The sequence below is a fragment of the Enhydra lutris genome, unplaced genomic scaffold (assembly GCF_002288905.1).
Source record: "Enhydra lutris kenyoni isolate GAN:26980312 unplaced genomic scaffold, ASM228890v2 scaffoldscaffold15, whole genome shotgun sequence".
In the NCBI taxonomy this organism is placed as follows: domain Eukaryota; kingdom Metazoa; phylum Chordata; class Mammalia; order Carnivora; family Mustelidae; genus Enhydra; species Enhydra lutris.
Window position 1 is genome coordinate 62563095 of NW_019154099.1, and position 24827 is coordinate 62587921.

Sequence of the window (24827 nt, forward strand, 5' to 3'; positions counted from 1 at the left end):
GGGGGCCTGTGCGGAGCAGGCCGAGGTCTGCTTTCAGCCCGGAGCAGGGAGGGGTGGGCGCCGCCACCGGGGAGCAGAAGCCGACCTCCGCTGGCAATCATGCAGCTCCACCCCTGCCCTCGGCGGGTGGGCGGTTGTTGCTACTCTGCCGTCCTGTCCCGGGGCGCATGGAGAGCGGCTCGTCTGCGCCCGAATCCCTAACAGCTCCGTGAGCCGGTGGCACGGGGAGGCTGGGGGAGGCTGCGGGCTGCTCAGGGAGGAGGACCCCCAGTTCCTGCTGGGGCGGGCAGGTTCCTGCGTCATCACATCTGCGTGCACATGTCCCTACGTGTGCGGCCACGCTGTCCCTGCCGTGGCCCCGGGTGCCCCTGTCGTGAAGGGCCCCTCCCCCTCCGCTCTCTGCCACTGCTCACATCCAGGAAGTCTGCGCCATGTTGCTTCTTGACTGTGTTTTCCTCGGAACCTCGTGTCGGATCCCGGCCTCCTTCAAGGGCTCCTGCGTGCAGTGTGGGTGGCAGGTGGAGGGTCGTCAGGTGTGCGGCCCTCGGAAGGGGGCTTTGGCTGGCTGTCCGTCTCGTGCTCCCCACAGCCGTGTGGCGGAAGGCCATCCGTTCTGAGTTTGTGTGAGGGGCCGGTGAGGTGTGTGAGGTGTGTGAGGCGCTGCTGGGTTCCTGGGACGTTTGTGTCCCAGCCGGTGCCCCGTGTGCTTGTCCTTCCCCCGCAGGGAGCCACAGAGAGAACTGGGCAGGTCTGCGTGTGGACAGGGCCCTCGTGTCCACGGGTTCGTTCACTCGACAGGAGCTCCTGAGCGCCCCCCGGGTCTGCCGCGTGTGGCTGTGGCTCCTCCGTGCCTGGGGCCTTCACGCGGGAGGGGAGCAAGCCAGGGACCACGGTGGCCACATAGCGCGGGGAAGACGGCCTGTGTCCACGGCACAGGCCGGGAGGGGAAGGGAAGCGCGAGCTCAGACGTGGGTCGTGAGGAGACACCAGCCCTGCGGCTCGCGGGCTGAGGAGCGGCTGTGGCGGGGCCCACGTGACCGCACGGCGTCGCTGCAGACCGGGCTGTGTGGTCGGGGCAGCAGGAAGCGGGATGGGAAGGAGGAAGCGGAAGCGGAGAGTGCGTTCTGGGAAGTGGGGAAGGTGGGCCCTGCCGCGCCGCCTGCATGTGGGAGGGGCCCGCGCCCTGTGTCCCCGCAGCGTCCTGTGCATCCTCGAAGGCCTCCGCGGCCCGGCCGGGTTCTGCGTGAGGACGTGTAGGCGGAGAGGTCCGGACTGGCCAGATTAATGTCCTTCTAGATGGGAAAACCTCACCTGTCAACCAGACAGAATTCCCGACTGTGCTCACTGGCCGGGAGGACAGTGCCAGCGACGGACTTTGCATCACACAAACCAGTGTCTCTGCCGAGCTCAGGTGCTGAGGAGACGGTGTGGTCGTCCCGGGGGGACATCAGGAGTTTCCAGGTGCGGCCGGTCCCGCGCTGGCCGTCGGCCGTTTCCTCGGGGCGGACCAGCAGCCCGAGCCACGTGTGCTCCGGCCACACACCGGCCACGGCAAGGCCAGCCACGGCTGCCAGCGTGGGGGCTGTGTTTGCCTCCAGGCAGCGTCGGGACCCAGGACCTGTGTGGTCGGCGTGGAAAGTGTCTTCGGGGCCACGGATCGTCGGAGGAGGATGGCCGGAGCGGGGATTTAACACCAGCAGCCGTTATCGTCAGTTAACTCGCTTGGTCGACTGTGCTTGGAGGAAGGCGGTGACCGCATGCTAGCCCGCCGGAGGAGCGTGGAGGGCGTCTACAGCTCAGCCGGCTCTGCGCAGTGGGGAGTGGGGGGTGGTGTGGACGGCCGTGGGGGAGTCCCTTACTTGCCGAGCGAAAACCAGGAGGCTGGAGGATGGGTAGAGACCCCGGGGAGGGGGCACAGTGAGCACCCGGGACTGCCGTGGATCCCGCGTGGGCCGGAGGGAGGCTGCTTTCGGGTGGGGGCTCGTTTCCTTGTGTGCCGGAATCTGTGACCTACATTCTGGGACGTGGGTGGGAGTCGGGTGATTTGACCAGATCATGGTCTGCCATGGGACAGTTTGTCCCCCAAGGTGTCCGGTCGTCACAGTTGGGGGTCTCCTGGCGTCCTGTGGGCAGCGCCCGGGATGTCACTACCCTCCCGCCGTGCACAGGATGCCCCCCGCCCCCCCCCCCCAGCAGAGCCTTCCCGCCCGACATGTCTCCGGCTAAGGCCACGGTGTCCGGCCAGGTGTGACTGTCTCAGGAGGAAAACGTCTTAGACTGTGAAGCTGACTTGGACAAAACTGGAGGACCCCAGACGGCGGCCGCATGCTCTGCCCCACACGGGGCTGAGGACAGAATCTTCCCTTAAGGTGTCTGAACCCATGGAATGGGCAGGCCCTCTGGGGTGGGGGGCTGGGGAGGTGGCATCTCCAGCTCCGCCCACCCCCGCACACAGGACACGAGCCGGCCGGGTCGGGCCCACCACACCCCAGCGTGACCTGCTCTGAACTAATCCAACGCCTTCCCAAGGAATTATTCATGACCTGTGGCAATCCTAGGAAAGTTAGACCTCAGTACCCATAATAAAGTTCTTTTTAAGTTTTTCCAACCATTTAAAAATGGGAAAATCGTTCTTTACCTGTGGTCAGCGCAGAAAACGGCGGCCCCCAGCTCTCCGGCCCCGTGTCCCGGTGGGGCTGCCGTGGGGCCGCCACGGGGCCGTCATCCCAGGGACCCTGCAGACTCCGTCCTGGCTTTGAGCGGTCTCCTCTCAACACGAGGGACTGGATTTCTTTCATCCGTGTGCTGGGGGACGCCATGCGCATTGTAGCTCCAGCGTGGCCTGCGTGGGCTCTCGTCTGCAGGGAGCAAGACATCCCCGACCTTCAGGGTTGTAGCAGAGACGGGAGCTGGAAGTTTCTGTGACCAGGCACTGAACATGGCAGCTCTTGTCCTGGTGTTAGATTTTGGGCTGCTTTTGGAGCTCCGCTGAGGTGAGCGTGTTGCGCATGAAGGGGGCTGCTGTGGACGCCAGGGCCGTGCTGGCCCTCCCGTCCTTTGTGAGGCTGTGCCTGTTTCTGGGGACAAAGGTCGTTGGCCGTGTCCTGGCCCGTTTCTCAGCTCCCTGGTCGGCGGGTGGATGGTATCTCTGGGCTTTTGTGAGGTTCGGATCTGCGCGTGAGCGTGGGTGGTGCCTGTCCTGAGACAGGCCGGGAAGCACCCTGTGACGGCGTGGCACGCTGGTGATCCACGCCGCGGCGGTACCCTGAGCAGATCTGCAGTTCATGCTGCGTCAGACCCCAGCCGTCTGCGACGCTGCGTCCCCGCCGTGGCATTGAGCTGTCGGACACCACTGGGAATCTGCCACTGCTGCCGGTGTGCCCGCGTCCTTGCCGGATCCTCGTGCCCGTGCTGTGTGGCTTCTTTATTTTACCTGCAAGGGGTTAAGGGAGTCCGGGCTGCACCTCCTGCCTATGTGTTGCCCCAGAGGCTGCCCGAGGTCTGTCACCGCGTCCCGAAACGACCGCCCGTTGCGCTGCCCTGTCGGAGCAGTGCACACGCTCCGCGGCCCCGTCGTCCTCATTTGTAGTCAGAATAGCACTCAGGTCCTGACGACGCTCGGTCTCGCTCATTCCAGAAGTCCAGAACCAAAACACAAGCTGAGGACAACTTCCTGTGTAAAACGTCAAATTGTAGGCAAGGCCCAAGAGTTTGGCTTTCTGAACCAACGGGAGTCTGACCGAAGCACAACAGAGATGACCAAGTGGGTCCTTTGGTTGTGGACACGGCCCCACACGGGCCCCGGGGCAGTACTCCGGCCCTGGCTCTGCTGAGGACGCAGCGGACAGGGCTCGCGGCAGGTCCCATGCTGTGGCCTGCGTTCCATCACGACCATGCGCACGTGGGGGCTTTGGCGGTCAGTGGGGGATGTGGCCGGTCACACTCCCATTGAGAGGGTCAGGAAACCGGCCTCCCCACGTGGCTGGGCGGCTCTGACCTGTCTTTCCCTGGAGTCGCTAGTGCCACACGCAGTGTTTTGGGGCCACTCTGTCAGGATCCTGCTGAATCCGGGGGTCCTTAGCATGTGGCCCTGACCCATGGGCGCGGCCTGGTGCGCAGGGCTGCTCAGAGGGCACGCTCTGCTGGATGGTGCCAACAGCCTGCTCTGTTCCTCTGAGGATCATGACGCAACTGATGCCCTCACCTGCATGCCCATCAGTGACCTTCCTCGGTGACCCGTCACCCACTGTTACCTTGGCTGAGTCACAAGTAACCCCAGCCTGAAGCCTCCGGTGACTCAGCATCTGGGTCTGCAGCCCAAGTGCAGGTGGCCCCCCGGGCCCTGCCGACACACCCCCTCGCGGCTCCCTGTCACAGCCGTGGCAGGCTTGGATCCTCGTGGCTCCGGCCACATGGGCCCCCCAGACCCCGGCCGGCTGCCATTGCCGTCACGGTCCTCCGGGCAGCGGAACCGCTGGCTCACGGGGTCACTTTGAGGGTTGTTTTGTGTTTCACGGTTTACGCGGCGACCGAACTGTTCTCCAAAGCGGCTATACCGTCTCATTCTCCCCGGGTACAGCAACACTGGCTCTTCTGCGTCCGCTCTGGGGACAGCCCTCCTGCTGGGCAGACGCCTCGTCATGGGGCGGCCGTTTCTGATGACCGAGCCACAACCTGCAGGGAACTGGCGACAGAAAGGTACTAAAACAGTGGAAGTTAGGATTCGATGTACGTGAGTCACACCTGCTCTGAGACCGGTCACCACTGACCGGCGGAATCACCCGGAAAGCATGGAGTTCTCTACAGCAAGAGGGTTGCAGTGTGATCTCTGGGACGCAGCCCCAGGACCCAAGGTGGAGAGGTTTATCCAGAAGGACCCACCCTGGTGGGAGTGGGTGCACCCACGTCTTGTCCCAGTGGACAGCATCCAGGGCAGCCTCCCTGCCCTCCCCTGGGTACCCGACCCCGCTGCGTCCTCTCCGCGGTGGTGCTGGGGTTGACGTCGGGTCCGGCTCCGTGCGGCGGTTTCTCAGCTGGGAGTGATTCTGTTGTGACCTCCCCCAGAAGCTTGGACCGTCTGGAGGCCTTTCTGGTCATCACCCCGGGGGGGTGCTGTTGGCACCATGTGGGCAGAGGGTGGGGGGCACAGGGCCAGCTGCCCACATACCACAGAGTCCAGGCCGGCAAGACTCGCTCTGCAGGTGTCCCCTGCCCCAGGTGCCCCCCCCACCCCCCGCGCGGGTGTGTGGACACGGCCTGACTCGGAACGCCCAGGCTCAGTGTAAACGCCAGTAACACGTCCCGTCTACGCGGTCAGCTCAGCCAACAGGCCTTCACGGGGGCGCCTGAGTCGGAGTCCGGACTCTTTCTCCCTTGGTCGCTGTGTTACGGAGGCTCTGGGAGCATCTGGAAGGGCTTTGGCGTCTCATCTGGGAAGCTTTTATTTTATTTTGTTTTATTTCTTTTTTTTACGAAGCCAGTTCCTTTAGCTGCTACTTTGCCAGAGCGACGTCAAGTCTGAAAGGGCAACGTCTCTCTCAAGTCACGCGTGTTGGTCAGAACAAACTGTGAGTTTGCTTTCCGGGCGCGTGGTTGCCCCGGGAGTCGCAGGAGCTGCCTTCCCGTCGTGTCGGCCCGGCGTCCCCGTGGGAAGCCTGGTCTGCTGAGGACAGCGCGCTGCCCAGGCTGGGGTCGTGGCCTCATTGCCTGCCTGGCCCTCCCTACATCTGAGTTTCTGACCCGGAGAGAAGACAGAACCAACGTTGAATGTGACCCTTGGGCCTCTGGAGTGGGATCTTATCAAGACCTTGAAAACCAGCTTCTCCAAGGGCTTCGTTCTGCTCTGTGTATTCTCGCGTCCATGGTCGGCATCTTTGGACTCTGACCTCTGCTCCTGGTCCCTGCCGGCCGGTGTGGCTCACCAGGCCCTTTGCTTTGTTCAGCGGGGCTGGGGTCCGCGTGGTACCAGACCCCCCGGGTTTTGCCCTGGACCCGCCCCATCTGGCCACTCTGTCTTGCTGAGGTTTCTCTGCCTTCACCTGGCAGGTTGGAGAACGGGGTTGCCAGTCTCTGGGAACCATCGGTCGCCAAATACGATGGCTTCACCTGGTGCCAAGTGTTTCCTTTAAAAAGGCCGAGGTATGAGGAGTGTTTTCAAACGGACTGGTAACTTGCTCCCTGTTTCCTGTTAAACTGCTACCCTGGGGCGCCTGGGGGCTCCGTTGGGGAGGTGACGGCCTTCAGCTCAGGTCATGGTCTCAGGGTCCTGGGATCGAGTCCCGCATCGGGCTCCCTGCTCAGCGGGGAGTCTGCTTCTCCCTCTGATCCTCCCCCTGTTCATGTGCTTGCGCGCACGCTCTCTCTCTCTCTCTCTGATACATAAATAAATTCTTAAAAAAGTTTAAAAAGGAAGCAGAGACATCACATGTGTGGCGGACGCGTTGCTTTTCCTGCAGCTGCTTCTGGCTTTGCAAATCCCGGCCGAAGCAGTGGGTTTTCTCATGCTGCTGTCAAGCTGGAGGCCGGGCTCTGAGGTCAGGGGCAGTGACCCGAAGGCCGTCAGGGGCTGGCATGGTGTTCGGGGAGTGACCCGCTCTGTCCGTCCCAGACTGCCATGCCCTGGACTCAGCGGCACTGCCCGAGGGGCCGGGCCTTGGTGGGGGTTTGGAGCAGGTGTGATTAGAAACTCCCCGTTGTTGTAAAGCCTGGAGATGGGGTGTCCAGGGGTGCGACGGCTGCAGACCATCCCAGACCGTCCCTGAGTGGCTGGTTCCACTCTCTCCTCACGCCCCCAGCTGTTGTCCCTGTGACGGTGACCTTCACACCCACTTCTGCTCAGAGGGCAGAGTTTATGGCATGATTTGACTTAGGATCATAAAATTCAAAACAGCAGAAACAAAAAGCGTTTACGAATGCTCCCGGTGTCCCAGGATTTGCGTGCCAGGACGAAGCTGGGCGTGTGTTCACCCAGGACGGAATGTGACTTCTCGCCCAGAGCTGTGTCCTGGAGGCTGAGCTGTCGGGATGCCATGTGTACGTCCACGTGAGGGTTCCCGCTGCACCTGACCAGAGCGGAGGGCGCTGTCGTCACGGGAGAGTGACCGGGGCATGGGGCCTTCGTCCCCGGCAGGAGCTGCTTGCAAGTGCAGATGGAGAAACCCCGTCAAGAAAACCGTGGCAGACCTGGGAGCCGCGTCTGCAGACCTGGGCGCGAGCCCAGCTTCCCAGCTCACGGCCCGCTTCTGGGCTGCGCGGGGTGTTGGCGCAGACCGCTCCCGTTGTCTCCTGTTTCTGCAGAACTGGGGTATAAGACCCCGTCCTTCGTGACAGTCATTTCTGATTCTTCGTGACGTACTGTGTCTGTTAACACAAACCTGGGAATATTTAAGAACAGCAGCTGTTACCTGAGCCATAGAGAGATTTTACTTTACCTTCTTGGGCACTTCACCAGCACCGGTTACCGTCGTGGCTGATCACCATGACGGTGACGCTGCGCACGCTGTCAGATCCCAGGGAGAACCTGTCCGAGGGCGGGTGTGCCGCAGCCCCGGGGTCGCCATGTGTTGCTGGGTTCCCCCGCCGGGCCGGCAGAAGGGAGCCGGGGTCTGACTCTCCCGCCCCCAGAAGACCCCAGACAGGTCACCTGGAGCAGCCCGTCGGCTTGGCTGTTGGCTGATCGCACGCTGCAGGGACGGGCGCCGAACGCGCCCCCTGAAGACGGCCCTGGAAGCCTCAGCCCCCGGCCGGTGATTGCCGTCTCTGTATCGGGGCCGCCCGTGCTCCCCCGATGCCTGCGTCGCCTGGTGGCGGTGGGGAGGCAGGGGCAGGCGTGGCTGGGCTGGGAAGGGTACGCGTGCTTGTCACAAGGCTGGCAGGTGTGGCTGACGCCGTTTCCCAGGAACATTGTCCTTACGGCGTCTTCACCCCTGCTGCTGACCCTGGAAGCACAGTCCTTCGGTCACAGCTTCCTACAGCAGGCCGACCTGCATCCTCAGGGCCACGGACACCGTCAGTGGTTCAGTGGGTGTCCACGACCATCCCTGCGGCGCATTAGGGCCTCCGGGCTCTGCATGGTTCTGTGTTGGACCCCAAAGCGGCTGCCATGTGGGAGCACGGGGGTCCCTGCCAGGGTCCGCAAAACCTGGCCTCAAGTAGCCGGGGCCATCACCGGAGATGGCCGGGGGGTGTGGGCCGCTGCCCATGGGCTCTGTGCTGGGGTCTGGCCGCAGTGACGGCGTCGCAGAGACCAGAGGAGGCGCAGCGCCCTGAGCACGCACCCCCCTGCTTGGTGTGCTGGGACCCGTCACCCCCTTCCCTCCGCATCCCAGCCTTCGACAGCCGGCCCTGCCCTGGGCCCTCCGCTGCCCCCTCCCCTGTGGCGTGCAGCACCTCGCCTGCTGGGAAACGCAGGCTTGTCCCCAGCAGCCGCGACTCTGGTCCGAACGCAGGCTTGTCCCCCCTCGGCTGAGAGTCTTACTGTGACGGTGCTCCGGAGCCCTCACGTCTGTCCTGCTGCTGAGGCCCTGGGGCGGCCTGGACGGCTGTGCTGCTGGGTCATCGGACGGGTCAGGCTGCAGCTGCCTGACCCCGGGGAGGAGTGGCTTCCGTCCCTGCCATCACCTGGTGCCCAGGGCCTGCCGGCGATCATGCTCGCCTCGCACAGAGGCCCAGACACGACTCACTGTCCCTCCCTCCCACATGTGGCTCCGCTTCCGGAAGCTTCCCTCATGGACCCCCTGCTGCAGGCTGGCTCTGCCTGACGGGGACAGAGCCCTGGGGGCTGCCCTCTGGCCCCTCCTGTTGGTCCGGCTCACCCAGCCCGGCCCCGGGCTGGCCTCCAGCCACCGCCCACTGGCATGTGTGTGACGTGGTGGATGAAGAGACAGCCCGCAGCAGGAAGGAGAAAGTGCCGCTGTTGCCTGGGGGCCGTTGCGTTGCCCTGCAGAGGACAAGGCTGGTCGCGATGAGTCACCAGCTTGTACCGCGCGGGGAAGGGCCGCCGCTGCTGGGTTGCAGGTGGGAAGCGAGGGCACGTGCTGGGCAGCGGTCAGCCACCGGGGCCCCGAGCCGTGGTCCAGCCAGGCCTGACCTCTGGCCCCTCCATGGGCTTGTGGAGGACAGCGTGTGGCGGGCGAGCTGCCCCCTTCCGGGGGGGCCTTGTGTGCGCCCCCAGCAGCCTCCACCCCGGGGGACGGGGCAGTGGCACAGGCGTCCACTGTGGGGGAGGGGGTGCTGAGCAGCCGACAGATGTGCCGCGTGTAGCACCTGGAAACTGTAGACACGTGGGAAGTGAATTTCAGAAAACGTTCATTTCACCCAGTTCTGTTGACGGTGTTGACCCGAAGTCAGGCGAGGGTCGTCGCGGGCGTTGTGGGTTCTTGTGTTCATGCTGAGGTTTCAGACCCACATCTGCCTCAGATTCGGGGCCTCTCCTGGGGAGTGGCCACATCTCGGGGGTCAGGAGCCTCGTGCTGTGAGAGGAGACCGGTGCCGGCCACCACCGTGCACACCACAGACTGAGCAGGTTCTCCGACCTTCCCTGACCTCCGGGCTTGGGTTGCTCCGCTGCAGTTCTCTCCCCAAAACGAAATATCTACTTTGGGTTCCTGAGACTCTGGCAGACCCAGGCGGCCCGCTCGCAGACCGTGGGTGTGCCAGCGGGGCTCAGACTCCCGCACCCAGTGCTGCACGTGCCTCAGGTGAGGAAACGCATCTGCCCTGCCGCGGGAGGTGAGTGATTTGGGGTTAAGAGCGTCCGTGGATGCCAGCATGTTCTCCTTTGTGAATTGGGTACGTTTGTTTCGTTCTGTGGCGAGGAAAGAGCCCACAGTGGCCATAAGTCCAGAAATCGCGTGGTTCCTGTTAGGGTCCGTGATCAAAGGAACGAGACTGATATAAAACGAAAATCAAACAAAGCTTTATTTCACGCCAAGCATCAAAAATCAAACTGACCGGTGAGGGCGGTCTCTTGTGAAAAGACGAGGACAATGATTCCGACAAGGTCACTCCCAAGAAGGCTGCTCCAGACGAGGCTGCTCTGCAGATGAGGCCGCACCCCAGTCGGAGCCACTCCCAAGAAGAGGCCACTCCCAAGAAGGCCGCTGCTAATGAGGTTGCTCCCTGGACAGGGCTGCTCCCCGGACAAGGCTGCTCTGGCGAGGCCGTTCCCTGGACAGGGCTGCTCTGGAGAGGCCGCTCTGGAGGAAGCCTCTTCTCTGATGATGCTGCTTCTGCAGGGCCGCTCACTGAGGAGGCTTCTTCCCAGATGAAGCTGCTTCCGGAATGACACAGCTCCGGCGAGGCAGCGGCTCAGGGTTCGTGGCGAGGTTGCTGGCGTTTAGGCCGTTCCCCGCGGCGCCACTGCTGAGGGTCGCGGTGTTTGGGCGGGGCCGCTGGTGTCTTGGTGGCGCAGGCGTCTCAGGGTCGCAGGCGTCAGGGCCACTGGCGTCTCGGTGCCACAGGCGTCTCGGGGTCACAGGCCTTAGGGCCGCTGGCAGTTCGGGACTGCTGGTGGCGGGACCGCTGGCGTCTGGAACCGCTGGCACCTCGGGGCCGCAGGTGTCTCGGGGCCGCTGATGGGACCGCCGGCGGCAGAACCGCTGGCGGCTCGGGGCTGCTGGCAGTTCGGGGCCGCCACTGGCGGTAGGACCGCCAGCAAGCGGCTGAGCTGCTCCACGTCGTGGCCGGGGTCCCGCGGGGGATCGCCCATCATGTCCTTGCCTGTGGCTGCCGGGCCTTGCGCCTTGCCGCCCACCAGCCCCTCACAGCACGCCAGCGTCTCCTTCTGCTGCACGATGGTCTCTGCAGCATCGTGGTCCACAGCTCCTCCTCGGGGCTCAGCGCGCCGCCCTGCCGGGGCATCACGGGCAATGGGCAGCCGGCACGCGCCGCCTCCGGGGGCAGCGCCATGCACACAAAGCAGCTGCCGGGCGGCGGGCCGTCTTGGGCACCGGCGGCCACGACGAGCGCCAAGCCGGAGGCCAGCAGCACTAGCATCCTATCGCCGCAACGCTCACTCCAGCATCAGCTGGTGGGTGGGCGCCGTTGGGGCACATGGTGGAGTCGCCTCCGCTGCGGGCTTAGGCCCGGCGCGCCGCTCGAGGGCAGCTTGAGCGCGGGAGCCAACGGAACCACCTGCCTCCCACAGCTCGCTGTCTCTGCTCCGCCACAGCTCTGACAAGAGCTGTTACAGCTCTTACAAGAGCTCCTACAGCTCCAACAGCTCTTACGAGGGCTCTCATAGCTCTTACAGCTCTGCTCCCGCCGGCTCTCCTCCTTCCTCCAACAGCTCTCCTTCTTCCGCCTCCGACAGCCTCGCAGACCAGCCTTTATGGGGGTGGTTGAGCCCCGCCCCTACACAGGCGGCCAATTGAATTTCAGTTCACCCTAGTGGATATACGTGCGCCCCACTGATTGGATGTCTACTCCCGGCATGCCCCGCCCCTACATCCGGGGTCCACAAGCTAGTTCCTCTGGGAGGGGCAGGCCCTTACAGTTCCCACGCTGGCCTCCTGGGTGGTGGTTCCTCCCGCGCTCTGAGGAGAACCGGGGGTTTGACCCTTACCACTGTCCCAGTGGGTCTTGCCCTCGCCCTGCCGTGTCCTCACCACCGCGAGCCGTCGGAGGCCGGCGAGGCAGGGCAGGCCGAACGCCACCCGTGGTTAGAGGTTTCATCTGGATTGTGGACCCGGTGCGTTTCGGCTTAGGTCAGCTGCCGCTCGCCCGTGTCCCAGTGGCCGTGTTTTCAGACCGTGTGGAGCTCCTGGAGCTTTTGGGATCCAGATGATTCGCGTTTAGAGACGTGTTCCTAGCAGGAAGGTGCCCCACATTCGCCGGGGAGGGAAAACCGGGTGTTCCGACGGATTCTGGCTGAGACGCCGGGCTCGGGTCTGCGGGGAACAGAGGGAGCCATGCGCCACGTGCCGTGTGGGGCTGAGCACGCTGCAGTGGGCGGGCGCCTGGGCTCGGGGGCTGGAGGGCAGGCACCAACCGCAAACCGTCTCCGTGGGGGCGCCCGGGTCCTCGCTGAGAATGGGCCAGAACAAGGCCTATTTCTAGAAACACCCAAGCTCCGCGTCAGCGTCTCACCCATCAGACAGGGAAAGCTACACACGGGCATGGGATCCGGCACCTGCCGCGTCCCCAGCCCCCGGTAACGTGAGCGGTGCTTGTTGGCAGGTCCCAGAGGGACCACACTCGGGCCACAGGCTTCTCTTCTGGCCCCGCTGTGTGTTCGGCTCACCAGTTTGGCTTGTTTTACTGGAAATTCGAAACGCCCGCTGGGTGATCAGCTACAGTCGGTCTGAGCTGCATGTTCGCAGCAGTCCCTGTGTCCCGTGGGCTCTCTGACCGTGGCACCAGGCTGCCTGATGGAGTGCCAGCCACGCTGGGGAGGGTCTGAGTGCCGCCGCAGGTCTAGCCAACCATGTGCTGATGAATTCTGAACTCACAGGCCTCCTGCCGTCCCCGGGGTGGCCTAGGGGGTCTGCACGGATGCGCGGGGAGCTCCTCTCCCTTCTGGGCAGGGCAGCCACCATGTTCAGTGGCCCTGTGTGTCCTGGGCTGGGGCGTGGCCTGCATCCCGAGTGTGAGCAGATGGTGCCCGCGCCCGTTTCACGTGGGCGCCCCGTGCCATGGAGTCTCAGTGGTCAGGTGTGCTCCTTTGGAAGCACCTTGAGCTCAGGTTTGTCCTTTAGAAAATGCGTCTTGTTAAAAATGGAACCCTGAACACATTATCCGGTTTCCCCAGATCGGAGCGAATCTGGTAGAATCCACGTCGGTGCCGGGAGAGGGAGGCGGCAGCTCCGGCAGGTGTGGGGACGTGGACCCCGCGTAGGGGTGAGCATGCTTGTGACCCTGCAGATTTGGGGGCAGAACTAACCAGCAGCTTTAGTGGGAGATAGTTCACGTGTCCTAAAACCTGCTCTGTGCCCGCAGCCCTCCAAAGCCACGTTAACTGTGCCCGCGAGAGTCTGGGGAGCCAGTGATGGGCTTCCCGGGAGCAGACGGGCGGCCCTGCCCTCCCTGTCCCGTGCAAAGAAGGGGGAGCAGCACGCTGGCCCTGGGGGGCTGGTCACGGCGCGGCCTCTGATGCCGGCGGGGTGACACCCGGCCTTCCCTGTGGTCGCCCTCCCCGCCCTGTGGTCTGGGACGGTGGCGGTCTGGGGCAGCGGTGAGGGGCCACCAGCAGTGTCGGGAAGGTGGCGGCTTGTGTCCTTGCTTCTTCCCCCACGTCTTCGGCACGGCAGCCGGATACGACAGCTGTCGTAACGCTTCTGTTTTCTTCCTTTCTGGAACATTCCTGGTCCTGCTTGTGTGGGCGGCCTGGCGAGTGCGAGCCGGGCAGAGCCTGAGTGTGCGGGTTGGAACCCCGGGAACCCGCATGAACCCCACTGTGGAGTACCCAGCCCCCCACAGCGGAGGGATAATTTTCAGAACTTTGTAAAACCATGATTCCCGCCCACATATACACGAGAGGCTGCACGTTGCTTGTCGCGAGGGAACCGGATCCTATAACCGGCTCAAAGGCGAAGTCAGGAGGGCGCCTGTCTCCAAGGAGGAGAGGGAGCTGGAGGGCAGCACCGCGGCCTCGGAGCGGGTGTTCGCCCGGGAGACACGTCGGGAGCACGGGTGGGGGGACCTTCATGTCCCTGTGCAGAGCAGTTGGGCGCCCGGAGACACTGCGGGACTGGCACGGCCTCGGCACTCCCCACGCCACAGGGGTGCTGGGTTCCCCCCTCCACTGCCTGACACAGACCTGCCCTGGGGGACACCGTGGGAGGGGCCCCAACCCTGAACCCACCTGGTTGGCAGAGCCTGGCGGCCTCCGTGTCCCCAGGTCCTGCCCTGCAGCCAGGTCCCTATATGAGACTTCTCTGCCTCCCTCACTGCCCAAAATCTGGAGGAGGAGGAGAAAGTGAGTACTTTCAAATGCTTATTAAAAATCTGTATTTCTCATTAATTTCTGGAAAAAATTCACTTGGTGCAAATATGGCAAAAACATTAACCCTCCTTAAATCCGGTGATTTCTTTCTCTGTTCTGTAGTTTTCTCTATGTTTCAGTTTCTCATGTGAGGGCACCCCCCCCCACCAGGGGTGACAGTGGAGCAGTGAGGGGCACAGGGTCAGCCCTGCCTGGACCCTGTGGCTTGGCCTCATGCCAACAAGGACCGGCCTCAGCCTTGGCCACCGATGCTGGGGCCCCACTTCCAACATAGGGTGTCCCGAGAGCCAGGCGGGCCCCGGAACCCCAGGGGCCCCGGTCAGCTTCAGGCTAAGGTCCTACGCTCCCACCACCGACACTGTGGGGCCTACCCTGCCCGCTCCCGGCAAATGCCCCTTTCATCCTTCCACCAGGTTCATCCTGAGGTCTGTGTGTCTGTGTGTCTGTGTAAAGGAGGCCTCCCTGGTTCCTTGTCGTCCCTCCTTGTCCGTCCCCTTGTCCTTCCCCACGGCGCAGCCCCTGGAAGGAGGGGACGGAGGCAGGATTGTACACGGAACTGCAGGAGAATCCTGGGTACCCCAGGCTCCGCCTGACCTCAGAGCCACAGCTCCGTTCCTGGTCCTTACTCTTTGTGGTGGGTGGGGACGCACGGTCATGGTCTTGTCCCCCATTTCCAAGAAGCCGGTGAACACTGAACCCTGTTTGCTGCCCGTGTTGGCGTCTTCCGTTGGGGCCCCCAGTGGCAGAGGCGTTGGTTCGGGATTGCTCCCCGACGAGTGGCAGGTCCTCCTGACGTCCGTGAAGAGCAGCCCAGACGTCCAGGAGAGCAGGTCAGCATCTAAGGGACTCAGGCCTGTGCCCCAGATCTTGCAGAACCGCAAGGGACACCGGAGGTCACAGAGAAGAACGTGGCCCATGGTCAGCCCGTCCCTGAGGCCGTCGGCCGCCAAGCCCACAGACACAGGATTGGGCTTCTCGGGCAATGATGGGTGGATCCTTGTTGAAACTACCGTAGGAGAGAAGAATCAGGCAAAGCGCCCCGCAGGTTGTTCTGAGGGCCGCGTCCACGCGGCTCCTGGCAGTGACCTTTTCTCAGAGCGGCTGCCGTCTCGGGGGCTGGGGTGGCTGCCGCGGCGCCCCTGGGGGGGCGGAGGCTGGGGTCGCCCACACTGTTCTCCTCTTCCCGGCTCTCAGCGCTCCCTCCGTGCCTGCCCGTGTCCTCTGGCCTCGCGCGGACCCTTCCAGGAGGCTCGGTCCTGCTCCCGCACGGGCCCCCGGGGCTGCCGCCTACACGGCTCTTGGCGGGCCCGCTCCCTGCCTGGTCCTCAGCGTCCTTCCTGGTTGCTCCCTTGCGGTCGTGTGAGAGTCACAGAAGGGAATCTGATGGGCACGCCTGGCACTGCCCCCTCCTGCCACCCCCATAGCTTCTGCCGACGGGTCAGCTAGCGGCGGGCGGGTGAGCAGGTGCTGATGCGGGTCGGGGGTCACCCGCCACTGTGAGGAGGCCTCGCCCTGACGGAGCCTCACGAGCTCTGGCTGCAGCGATGTCCTGAGGTGAGGGGTCCAGCTTAGCGTCTGAAGCCCTTGCCCCGGGAGCCGCGGCCGAGGTCCTCCAGCCGAGCCGTTGCCTGGGCCCTACCTGAGCCTGCTGTTGGCAGAGGTGCACCGGGGACCCGCGGAGCTCGCCGGCCGCACGTCCTCCTGTCACTGGGACGACCGATCGTCTGCCCACAGACAATGCAGAGCGACTGTGCACGTCGGCACGGGGTCCTGCCCAGTCACGGCCCCTGCTGGATCCTTCACTTCCTGAAAGGGTTACAGGAGAGCTTTCCATCTCAGTTGCTGGAGTCCCTGCGGAGACTGGGAAGGGGGACGTGGTTCAGACCCAGGAATGGCCTCTCCCTCCAAGAAAATGAAGAGGGGCGAGCTGGAGCCAAGGATGGATGGCGGGTGTGCTCGGGAGCTGGGTGACCTCCACGTGTCGCTGGACTGAGAAGAGCTGTTGTGCGCACACGGACCACACAGCGACTCACGAAGCAGGAGTAGCTGTCATGTTGCTGGTGAGGTGGGACTCGCCTACCACAGGGCGTTTGCATGTGTGCGACGCATCCATGTCCAGGAGAACATGTTAATGGTGCTGTGCACCCACCGCCCCCCCAGTCAGAACATCTGCCTCCCCCAGACAACACATTAGCGACCCCTCGCCCAGCCGCTGGCCGGCAGGGTCCCTGTGGATCTGCCTGTTCTGGGCATTGCATGTGAATGGAACCCACAACTCGGGCCCTCCTGTCTCCGCTTCTGTCCCTTCCGTGTGTTTTCCCAGTTCCCTGTGCTGTAGTGTGTGTCCTTGTGCCGAGTGGTGACTCCGTGACGCGGGTAGACCGGCCTCGTCGGTCGGGATGTGCGGCGGTTGCGAGCGTGGCCGCTGTGAGCACGTGTGTGCCTGCAGGGGTGTGGATGGCTGCTTCCACTGCTCGTGGGCACACGCCGAGCGCTGGGACCGCTGGTTCGTGTGGCGACCGCACGCTCACGCTTCCGGGAAGCCGTGGCGGCCTCTCACGGCGGCTGCACCACCCCACGTTCCCGCCCGTGACGGAGAGGCCCAGCTTCCAGCACTCGCCCGTCCTCGCCGCCCGGGGCGCGTGAGCGTGTCTCCTGTGGCTCCCGTGCATGTTTCCCAGCAGCCACCGGTGGTGAACGCGATGTGGCCGCCTGACAGTTTGCGTGAACGGTCCTTGGGTCCCTCTGCGCGGACCGGACCGTCAGCCACGTGAGAGTCAGCGGCGCCGTCGGGACCGGACGGGAGGAGGCAGGGTTTGCTGCGTGAACGTGCGCTTGCTATCCACAGAGTCACTTCTGCTTCTGTTCTGGGTTAGACTCCGTTTACACGGTGACTCGGGAGTGGGACACAGTCCCTCACCGTGAACCGGACCGTCTGCTTGGATCTTTTCAGACTGGACAGAAACGTGCCGCGTGAGTTAGTGGGACGACCGTATTTGCAGGTTCCTTTGCCCTGGGACAGAGGCGGAGGGGTCATTCCCAGCTCTGACAGCCCTCCGAGCCGTGCGGCCTGCGGCGAATTGTGCCGCCACTCCGGGGACGGCATCGTCCGCACTCGGATCCACAGGTGGGCTCGTCGGGTCAGGAGAGCGGAGCCCACAGTGCCCATGGGGTCTGCTCGGAGCTGATCTCGCTACCCAAACCACCTCCTTACCTGCGGTTCCTCCTGGACAGCGGTGCCGGCCGGCCCGCCGAGTGCTCTGCCCGGCCTCCCCGTCAGCCGCCGTCTTGTGTAAGTGTCTCCTTGTTTCTGTATGTGACAGTTTCGCTCACGTGATGATAAGGACTCCTTCCTCCTCTGTGTGAGTCCGGCGTGTTGGGAACGCGCTCACCACAGTGCCTCTCCTCGTGAGCTGCGGGAGGGCATCTGGAGCGGCACCGACATGGCCCTGGGTTTGCGTCTTGGAGGCCAGAGAATGCTTGGGTGCATTCCCGTGGGACAGGTGTCCATGTTGGTTTGGACGTGGTTCCAGCCATGGGGGTGTGCGGGAAGCGTCCTCCGGGGCCGCTGGGAGCTGGGGAGGAGCCGATGAGGGCAGCTTCAACCCTGCGTGGGGCTGCGCGCCCCCGGCCGTCCTCAGCACTCCAAGGTGTGCATCGTGGAGGCCGTGTTGGGTGTCATGGCTGGTCCCGTCTGAGATGAATCCCTAAAGACAGAGGCTGGTGTTGCTGTCTTACCGGCCTCGGGGGTTTCGTGAAGACCCATGCGGTCATGCTCCAGCTCAGAGCGACGTGATGCCTTTCCGTGGGCGCCATTGCTGGACACAGACCGTGGGACTGGTGTTTGGCTCAGGACTGGCGAGGTCATGAAGTCATATAATCGGGACTAATAAGTTTGTTTTCGCTGCTGCTTGGACAGAGAAGCAGAATCCCGCGACGAGGTTGGACGCAGGAGTGCTGAGCGACGTGTCCGCAGCCACGGAGCTGGTCCGCTGCAGGACGCACGCGTGATGGGGCGCTCGGGGGAGCCTTGTGGTAGGGGTCTCCCCACATCTTGCACATTTGGTTTTAGTCTTCTTAGAGCTGGACAAGGATGCAGAGAATACCACGCAAACCTTGGTCTTGATCTGAACCCGGAGACGCTGCCTGCTTGTCAGGGGCGCACGTGGGATGCCCTGTAAGGTCCTGACCTGGGGACGGGTCCTTCCTCGGTGTCCTGTCCTGGGCCCCGTGACACTGACCGTGTGGTGAGCAGCGTCCACTGGAAGTGGAGTTCACCAAAGGCCTTCAAGTCCACCGAGTGGTCACTGGTCCCAGGAGCAAGGGGCCTTCTGGAAGCTGGTGGCTTCTTTCTGTCCCTCAGGGAACGGCAGGAAGGTAGCATCCTAACGTGGAGCCGAGCGCTCACCCGGGACCTATGGGGCTCCTCCCCGAGTGGATTTGTTGTGGCGATGACTTAGTGAGGCTGACTGCTGGTTGGTGCTCAGTGACTCTGTGGTCTCGTCCTGTAGGCGGTAAATTGTCACTGTCCGTGTGGTCATATCCGAGGTGTCCTGTGATTACACTTAAACAGCGCACGTCCGCTAGACGGTGTGGAGCCTGTGGGTTGGCCTTGATAACATTTGTTCCGACTCTGCATCCCTAGAGTTGGGGACCCGTCCGGACACAGTGGACGCCTTGCTGCCCCGTGGGACGGCTGGTGCGTCCGCATTCAGTGTTGGGGCCGAAAGCCAGTGGCTGGAGAAAGGTCTTCAGGATTTTCGTTTTTGTACTAAAAGCTGTTTTTATGTTCTTCTTTCTTTTCCTGGTTCCTTTATCATGTATTCTCTTTCAACGTAAGTTTGCAAGTGGCAGGGATGGAAGCCTGTGGCTGTGTCCTGAGAAATAAAGGGGAACCAGGGCTCCGTGCTTTCTTGACCCTCACACCCAGAGACTGACATGTGATGCTCTTACGAGGCGTTTCGTGAGCACCCCCAAAATGGGAAGGCAGCAGGAAGGGGCGTGGGGCGGTGGCGGGGGCACGCGCTGGCTCGGGTGTGGCCTGGCCCTCGGGGCGCTGGGTTCCTATAGGGCCGCGGGCTCCTGGCAGGGCCGCGTCCCCAGATCCTGCCGGTGATGGGCCATCCTGTTCTCTGCCAGGGATCCCGCGTTTCTCACGTCCCCTCTGAGTGTGTCCAGACACACGGCTGGAGTTACGGAGACCGGCTTGGTCTCTGCTCTTCGTCTGCACTGGCGTCTCGCAAAGCCTGGCCCTGACGGGAGGCCTGGAGGCGGCGTTGGCTGAGGGAATGTGCACACATGTGCCGGGGGTGCGCCCGGAGGCTCCTGACCCTGAGAAGGTGGGGACGGGCAAACCGATGGCACGTGAGCGAAAACACCAAGCCAGGCGAGGCCAGGCTGTCCTGAGTTCCCATCAGGGGTGAGGGCTCCCTGACCCACAGGGTTGGCACAGCAAGAGGCGGAGGTGGGAGACCCCGGGCTCCCACATTTCGTGCTCTGTTCGTTGTCAACGGCTGGGGTGCGGTGCTGCCCTCGGGCCCTGTGGAGCTGCCTGAGGCCCGTGATCAGGGACACTTGGCCCGAGCTTTGATCTGACCCACCTTCTTCCTGTCCTGTTGACACTGACCAGCTCTCCTCCACCAAGTCCCGGAGCCCAGGGGCCGTCCAGACAGGAGGCCAGGACCCTGAGCTAGGCCGTCGGCTGGGGGAGGGGGCCCGGGACCCTGAGCTGGGCCTGTGTGAGGCTTCATTTTAGCTTTCATCTGTCACTGTGGTGTCTTGGCTCTTCTGTGTTGACAGCATAGGGTTGGATGTGTGTAAAGATTTTTCGGGTCAGAAGATCATGGGCCTCGTGGGCATGACCCTTTGAATAATACGAAGCCAGGTCAGACCGCAGCCGCCTCTCTCCCTAGGAGAAGCCTCGAGCGGGGAGCAGGAGCGCGCCCACAGTGCCGTCCTGCGTGACGGTCTTACCCTCTCCTTAGAGACCTGCTCCCGGGGGTCTGACAGCTGCTGTCCTGTGTTGGGAGCCCGGGATCGTGCCGCGCTGTCTGCTTGGAGTCCCGCCGTGTCCTTTCCCCTGACGACCAGCTTAGAGGGGCTTCCCCGCCGGCTTCCCCGGGGGAGCAGACCACCTGCTCAGCCCGGCCCCTTGGGAACGTGCCCTGTGAGGGTTGAGTGGGATTGGGGCGGCTGCGGCCTGGGCAGACTTTGCGGATGAGGCGTGCGTCCCGGCTGGCACTCCGGGAGGAGCAGTCTCCCCGCTAACGCCACTCTGTCCCCCACAGTGTGCCGGAGAAGAGAACTGCGTGGACAGCCGGACCATCTACGTGGGGCACAGGGAGCCCCCACCAGGTGCTGAGGCCTACATCCCGCAGAGGCACCCCGACAACAGAATCGTCTCCTCCAAGGTGAGCTTCTGTCTGGGACCTTGTCTCCCTGGGCCCTCTGGGGACGCTGGTTACCCGCTCTGCTCCTGGGCCATTGCCGCGGCCACCGCCCCTCACACCGAGTGCTGGGGTTGGCATCCACTTGTCCCATGGCTTGTCCCCACAGCTAGTGAGATGTGCGTCCTGTGAGCTAGACCCCCTTTCCTTCACGTCTCTTTAATTATGCCACGGACACAGGAGGCCTACTTCTGCCGCTGATGTATTTGCCGTCCGGCCACGTGCCCCTCCCAAGCCACCCCTGGCCAGGGTCTCCTTCTCTGCAGAGACAACACCGAATATTTCTGGTGGCAGCAGGTGTGTGTAGGCCCCTTGTAAACGGGGACACTGGGCATGGACTATCAGTGTCGCGAGTGCCACCGGAAGGCCGTGACAGGAGTGTGGTCACTCACGTGCCTCGCGTGTTCTCCTTGACTGAGCGCGGGGACACGGAGGTGTACTCCACACCCTTGCAGGGTCACCGCTCCGTGGCTCTCCAGGATGGGTGCGGAATTTCCTAGTCGGCTCTGAACAAAAAGGTAGATGATGGGTTCCGGATTTGGGAGAACTTTCCCTTTAGGTGGACACCCCCGTGTCCACAAAGGTGTGCACACATAGCTCCGTGTCCCTTGCGTGCAGTGTGCCCAGACCCCACGCGGGGGCCCCGGACACACACCCCTGTGTGGCGGGCCCACTAAGTCCGTACGTGGCTGCCCACATGTCTAGATGTATGTGGTCGACCTACTCAAGTCCTCGGAGACGATCGAAGATGCTGCTGAGCTTGAGAATCCTCCAGAAACACTTTGTTCTTCGAGGCCGTTTTGTTAAATGGAGGGATTTTATTTAAAACTGCGATGGAAAATCAGTCACAATGATGGTCCCGGCTTCCGTCAGAATCACCATGCGGACAAGCGGGCTGCTCACCACAGAAATCCCACGTGACGTGCGTGGTACATGGTCACCCAGAGGGATCCGTGCCGGGAGACGCCGCTGAGCAGGACCTTCCCGAGGTGGGGGGTGCTTTGCTGCGGTGACCTGTACGGACCAGACGCGGTCTCTGGCGGGGCGTGCTGAAGACCATGTCCCTGGTGTGCCCAACACGGACAGGGAGGCCCAGACACGTTTCTGAAAAATCAGCTCCCATGCCGTTCGGATACATCGAGAATCGGGGAAGCATGTCAGACGCCGTGGCCGTGGGGACCAGGTGAACCAGGTGGGGCAGGTGGCGGGGGCTGGTGATGGGGCTCAAGGCCGCCCGTGGCCCCATGTCCCGCCGGCAGGACGTTTGTCAGCCCCTTTGGCCACTGGTGGCTTCCCGCCATGGCTGGCTTCTCCCTCCAGGGACAAAGCCCCCAGGGCCTTCGGGTCGATGTGGGAAGTTCCGCACAGCGTGGTGCTGTAGAACCTTCCGGAAGAGAGAGCTCCTGGTTCACTGGGGCTGTCCGAGGGCCTTCCTGGCGCATGTGGTAGACTATAGCCAGACGCTGAAAGATGCTTTATTTAGGACAGAAAAGCCCTTTCGGTGTTTTAGGGGAGACAGCCAGAAGCAGTGACTCCCGACTCTGTGCCCTGGCTGAAGTGGGACGGCCGCTTCGTTTTCATGTTTTCCTTTCAAAGACTCCCGCAGGGACTCTGAGGCGCCAGGTCATTGTCTCACCTTTTCTGTCCCTGGGTGGCCCCCACCACCCCCAGCTGCCCTACCCGCCCTGGGCCCCCAGCACTGCCTCGGTTTCTGACGGGGTGGGGGAAGGAGCGTTTGAGACAGACCTGCCGCTTCCCGGGCTTTCACGGTGTGTCCTTCCCACGAAGGCTCCTTCAGAGCGGGCGGAACTGAGTCGACGTCCTTGCAAGGGGCAGGTCAGGCTGAGGCCACACAGACGCTCCGGCCCTGAGTCTCCGCTCCGAGCGGGAGGGGCCCTGCGTCCTCTGCTCTGAGATGACCGCAGGGGTAGGGTAGTGGCTGGGCGAGCTGTCCGCGGGAGACGATGGTGCGTCATTTAAAGAGAAATCATGTACGGACACCACAGCGTCAGCGACTAGTCGGAGTCTGTACGGAAGAGGCTCTCGGAAGGCTGCGGGCTGCGCGCCGAGCTCTGTCGGGGTGGACGGCAGCTGTGGCGTCTGTCGGCGTCCAGAGCGCCTGATTGCTCTCATCTTGACAGTTCCGAGAGCGCGGAGAAAACAGCTTGGCGGGCGCACCCCAAGCCCGCAGCGTGCTGTGACGCATCCACGTTTTCCTGGGAAGAGCGAGAACGAGCACTGCCAGCTGCGACCTGGTGCACCCGCGTGCTCGAGAGAGCTGCCCACGGGGGTGAGAAGCCCCTGTCCGGGCTCGGCTTCCGACCTGTCCCGCGGAAAGGCCGACTGGGCGACCCGTGACTCAGAGTTCGGTTTGCGTTCTGGCGGAGACGCCCTGGTCAGGTGTGTCTGGGACGAAGGAGAAAAGAACCCACACCGCAGGGCGTCCCCTTCCTTGTGCCTCTGACGCCGCGTGGACCCCCACACCCCATACCTGCTGGAGCTCGCGAGCGAGCAGACCCCAGATCCAGGAGAAGGACCAGATGCCGCCTGCTCTGTCCGCGAACTGCTTCTCTGGGCGCTGGTCCACGTGGATCCCAGCTCCGGCCTCAGGACCGCTGCCGTCAGGGCCAGGCTGTCCGTCAGGCCATGCCTCTGAGAAAGCCGTGTCACTGCTGCTCACTGGCAGCACGACCACCGTTCCCAGTCGGATGTGGACGGACAGCGTTTGCCAGGACGTCTGAGTGTCTCCCGAGCCCAGAACCACCGTGTGAGGCCGCTGCTCCTTACGGAGCCCATCCTGCTGCCAGAGGAACAGCCTCCGGGTGACGCCCGTGGCTGACTTCTAGCTGCGCACCTGCCCCTGAGCCCACACCTCCCCGTGGCCCCCGGCGCCCCAGCACTGCCTCTCACTGGCCCGCCATGACGCTCACTCATTTTTCTAACATCAGGGATCCGCAGTGGGGTATAATTTTCTATTTTCTACTCCCGGTCTCCCAGTCGTGGACGAGGCAGCTCAGCTCCGTGTGTGTGACGGCTCTGCAGGGCAGGTCGGGGCTGCGCACGGCTGTGGCGCTGGGCCTGGGTTTGGGGCCAGCGGAGCCGAGGCCGCTTCGCATGTGTTATTGGACTTTCCAGTGGTCAGTGAGAGTGGTGCCCAGCACTCAGCTCTGGTTTCCTTCCACCGCGGTTCTGAGGCAGACCAGGTGGGCCACATTATTCTTTGTGCTGACCCACGCTCCCGGCGACTCAGAACCACGGTGACCGCCACAGAGCTGAGCCCGGTGTTCACAGAGGCTCCCACGTGAAGTGTTCGCAGTGGGAGAGCAGCAAGGAGTAGTGACCATCTCGTGCTGTTCACGTCGGGGTGAAGGGAGGTGCTCTGGCTATGCCCGGGACCCCTGGGACAACGGGCCGTCTGCTGCCCGGACGACCGCGGGAGCTGGGGCCCGATGCAGGGTCTGCGGAGCGTGTGACATCGTGGCCCCCTGTCCGCCCACTCAGTGCCCTGGACATTGGGAGGACGACGTGTGTGCAGTGGCCCCTGCATCCGCCACCAGCTCTTGTGTGTCACCCGGTGACCAGCCCGCGTGGTGCCCAGGTGCCCGCGCGCATTCCCGTTATCTCGCTGGGTTTCCACCTTTCTCGTCACGCGCCATCCGGAGTTACTGACCCTTTCTGACCATGTCAGCCGTCAGCAGGAACAACTTCTGGCGGTGGATAATCAGCCGGCGGCTGAGCCGGTACGTGGCTTCCCTGCACCTCAGTAGCGGGAAGCGGTCACTGAAGTGGCCTTCAGTCCCGATCCGATCTGGCTGCGGGCTCCCGAGATCAGGAGGCGGACGGGTCCGGAAGCGGCGCCTTCACACAGACGAGCCCCACGTTCCCGTGGCGTCCGAGCGTGGTTCCTCGTTCAGAAGCAGACGACGCTGTATTTGATTTCATGACCCATGGAAGATCAGTGCTTTCTAACGTGGGACGTTCAGGGATACGGAAAGGTCAGAGAGGGCTGCAATGAGTCTCTCAAGCCCTTGCCAGCAGTGCCCGCCGCTCCCCTGGGCGCCTCCACGGTCTCCCGCCAGTCCTGGGTTTTCATCCGTGCTCGCTGTGTGAGATCAAAGGCCAGGATTTGAGTACAAGCTCTTCCGTTAACATGACTTTGGTACCGAGTAACATGTCCCAGGTACTTGGGGACATTTCTGACTCACGGGTCCTGAGTAACGGGCGTGGGTGCTAGGCAGTAAAGGTCGGTTTTACGGGGCGAGGCCTTAAAGACGGCTCCATCTTGGGGTCAGGACATCTGTAAAGGACCACGGATCGGTCCAGGCTGGTCACAGAAACACAGAAACCCAGAAACCAGGGATAAATGCTGTGGCTGCCTCATAACTCATGTTTCTTTTAATAATGCCTTTTTTTTTTTTTTTTTTTTTTTTTTTTTTAAG

The 24827-nt window shown here is 63.2% G+C and overlaps 1 protein-coding gene across 5 annotated transcripts in view; it reads left to right on the top strand.

The window, feature by feature from the left end:
- Positions 1–24827, top strand: part of LOC111146967 (ATPase phospholipid transporting 11A) — a 110704-nt gene that overhangs the window by 32643 nt on the left and 53234 nt on the right. For all 5 annotated transcript variants that reach the window (XR_002640575.1, XM_022502742.1, XM_022502743.1 and 2 more), the window contains exon 2: positions 20230–20352. Coding sequence is in view for 4 of the 5 variants with exons in the window: in XM_022502742.1 (XP_022358450.1) it covers positions 20230–20352 (123 nt within the window). In the remaining variant the exon portion in view is untranslated. The remainder of the gene's footprint in view (positions 1–20229; positions 20353–24827) is intronic.